The 2,120-nt window shown below is 34.5% G+C and overlaps 1 protein-coding gene across 1 annotated transcript in view; it reads left to right on the forward strand.

Annotated features, from left to right (window-relative positions):
• AADAT (aminoadipate aminotransferase) overlaps positions 1 to 1,853 on the forward strand; it is a 35,912-nt gene extending 34,059 nt beyond the window's left edge. Inside the window, 2 exon segments of the mRNA XM_007954899.1 lie at positions 152 to 253; positions 1,812 to 1,853. Coding sequence (XP_007953090.1) covers positions 152 to 253; positions 1,812 to 1,853 — 144 coding nt within the window.
• Positions 1,854 to 2,120: the final 267 nt, after the last annotated feature.

A 2,120-nucleotide genomic window follows, 5' to 3' on the forward strand; every position in this document is an offset into this window, starting at 1 on the left:
TATGATGTGCAGCATTTTTATAGAAATTGATTTTCCTCTTGTGGTTTCTTCAGCTGCTTTTAAACTTAAAAAGTCCTTCCCCACTCTGAGATCAGGTATGCATATGTTTTCTGTTAGTGGTAAATCACGTATTTTCCATAAACTCTCTTAGGTGTTAATGGTACCTGGATATGCTTTCTTCATTGATCACTCAGCTCCTACTCCTTACTTTAGAGCATCCTTCTCTATGGCTTCTTCAGAGCAGATGGATTTGGTAAGTACAAGATTTCCTTCAAGTCACATCTGATATCAATTCTATTTTTTGGTACATATATTCATTTTGTGAGTTCCAAAAAAAAACAAACAGATAAAACCTCTGTTATCTATTCACTCTGACTCATAGACACTCTGTAGGACAGAGTAGAACTGCCCCTTAGGATTTCCAAGTCTTTAAATCTTTACAGAAGCAGCTCATCTTACCTCATCTTTCTTCCGCACAGCAGCTGGTCGATTCCAACTGCTGACCTTTTGATTAGTAGTCAAATGCTTTAACCACTGTGCCAACAAAGCTCGTTTTGTGAGTTCCAATGTTATTTAATGTCTTCTTGGGTTTATAAAAACCAAATAAAAGTCATGAGCTACCATGAAAAGATACATTTTACTTTGTTGCTAGGCTTCTACAAATGTGAGAATAAGTTGGAGTTAAATTTTGTTGTCTTCATAAATAATTTCTCAGACATTACAGTGTTGGAGATTACCAACATGTTATGGAGAGAACCTCCTTTTCCTTCCTTCATGGAATTAACATGGACCAAAAGTACAAATTCGTGGTAGTCATCAGTCTCTTTCTCTGAAGAAAATAGTATCAGCTAGGGTAAAATAGAATACTGTTCTTAAGTTAATCACAAAGTCAGGAGTCCCTGGGTGGTACAAACAGTTAATATGCTTGGCTGCTAATCAAAAAGTTGGAGGTTTGAGTCCCCCCAGAGGCACCTCAGAAGAAATTTCCAAAAAGAGAGTCATTGAAACTCTGTGGATCACAGTTCTACTTGTAGTCAGAGTCAACTTGACTGGAAGTACAAATCACAAAGTCTAGCTTTAACCATATTAATAAGAATCAAATAAACAAGATCCTAAGAACTGTGTCTAGGAATCTTAGGAGAAGAGCCATACATTTAACAGGGCCGTTAACTTGAGAAGAGTTCATTTATCCTTGGAGATGGTCATATCTGTTGGTTCTTTTTTTTTTAATTGCTTTCATATGTCATTAAGAATACTTTTCATTAGCTCTCTGCTTTTATATGTCAAAGGAGTTGAACTGAAACTATATAAAGTGCATATGCAGATGAAAGATTCAATAAAATACTAAGATTCCATAAAGTTCTATATGGGTCTATAAAAATAATTTGTTTGTGGAGGAAAGAAAAAAAACAATTATCTTGAGGGCCAAAAAACAACAGCAACCACAATAAAAACCCTGAAAATATGACATTCTTATTTTTCCATACGTAAGTAGATACTGATCGCACCCCACAAAGACACAGAACTAACATTAAACTTGACTTTTCACATTTGACTACTAACCAGAAGTCTGGCGGTTCAAACTCACCAGCTACTCCTCAGAAGGAAGATTGTGCAATCTACTTCTGTAGTGCTAACACCTTGGAAACCCACAGAGGGGTTGCTATGAGTTGGATCAGACTCCACAACCCTGAGTTTGGTTTTTGGTTTATGGCAACCTAAGAAAGATACACTGTTTGAATTTCAGATATGGCAGACTTCTCATAAGTAACATCCTAATTTCATTAATTCTTTTCTCTTTTCTATTGTAGGCTTTTCAGAGATTAGCCCAAGTTATAAAAGAATCTTTATGAAGAAATCAAACTGATCATTACTACTTGTGGATTTTTCAGATAAAATATTTCTATGTTTTGGCCAAAAGAAATGATGAATCTTACAGATTAGATTTGATCAAATATGTCATACATGTAGTTTATGTAATTTTTTTAAAGGATTTTTAAAAATTTTTCAGATTGACAAACTATATTTATAATCCACTTGTGCTTTCTGATAAGTTTTCAACTTGCAAAAATTATTTGTATCTTGGCTTTTACTGTAAGGAATTCTGTAGGTGCTTTATA

The sequence above is a fragment of the Orycteropus afer genome, unplaced genomic scaffold (assembly GCF_000298275.1).
Source record: "Orycteropus afer afer isolate SDZICR_OR568_19922 unplaced genomic scaffold, OryAfe1.0 scaffold00477, whole genome shotgun sequence".
In the NCBI taxonomy this organism is placed as follows: domain Eukaryota; kingdom Metazoa; phylum Chordata; class Mammalia; order Tubulidentata; family Orycteropodidae; genus Orycteropus; species Orycteropus afer.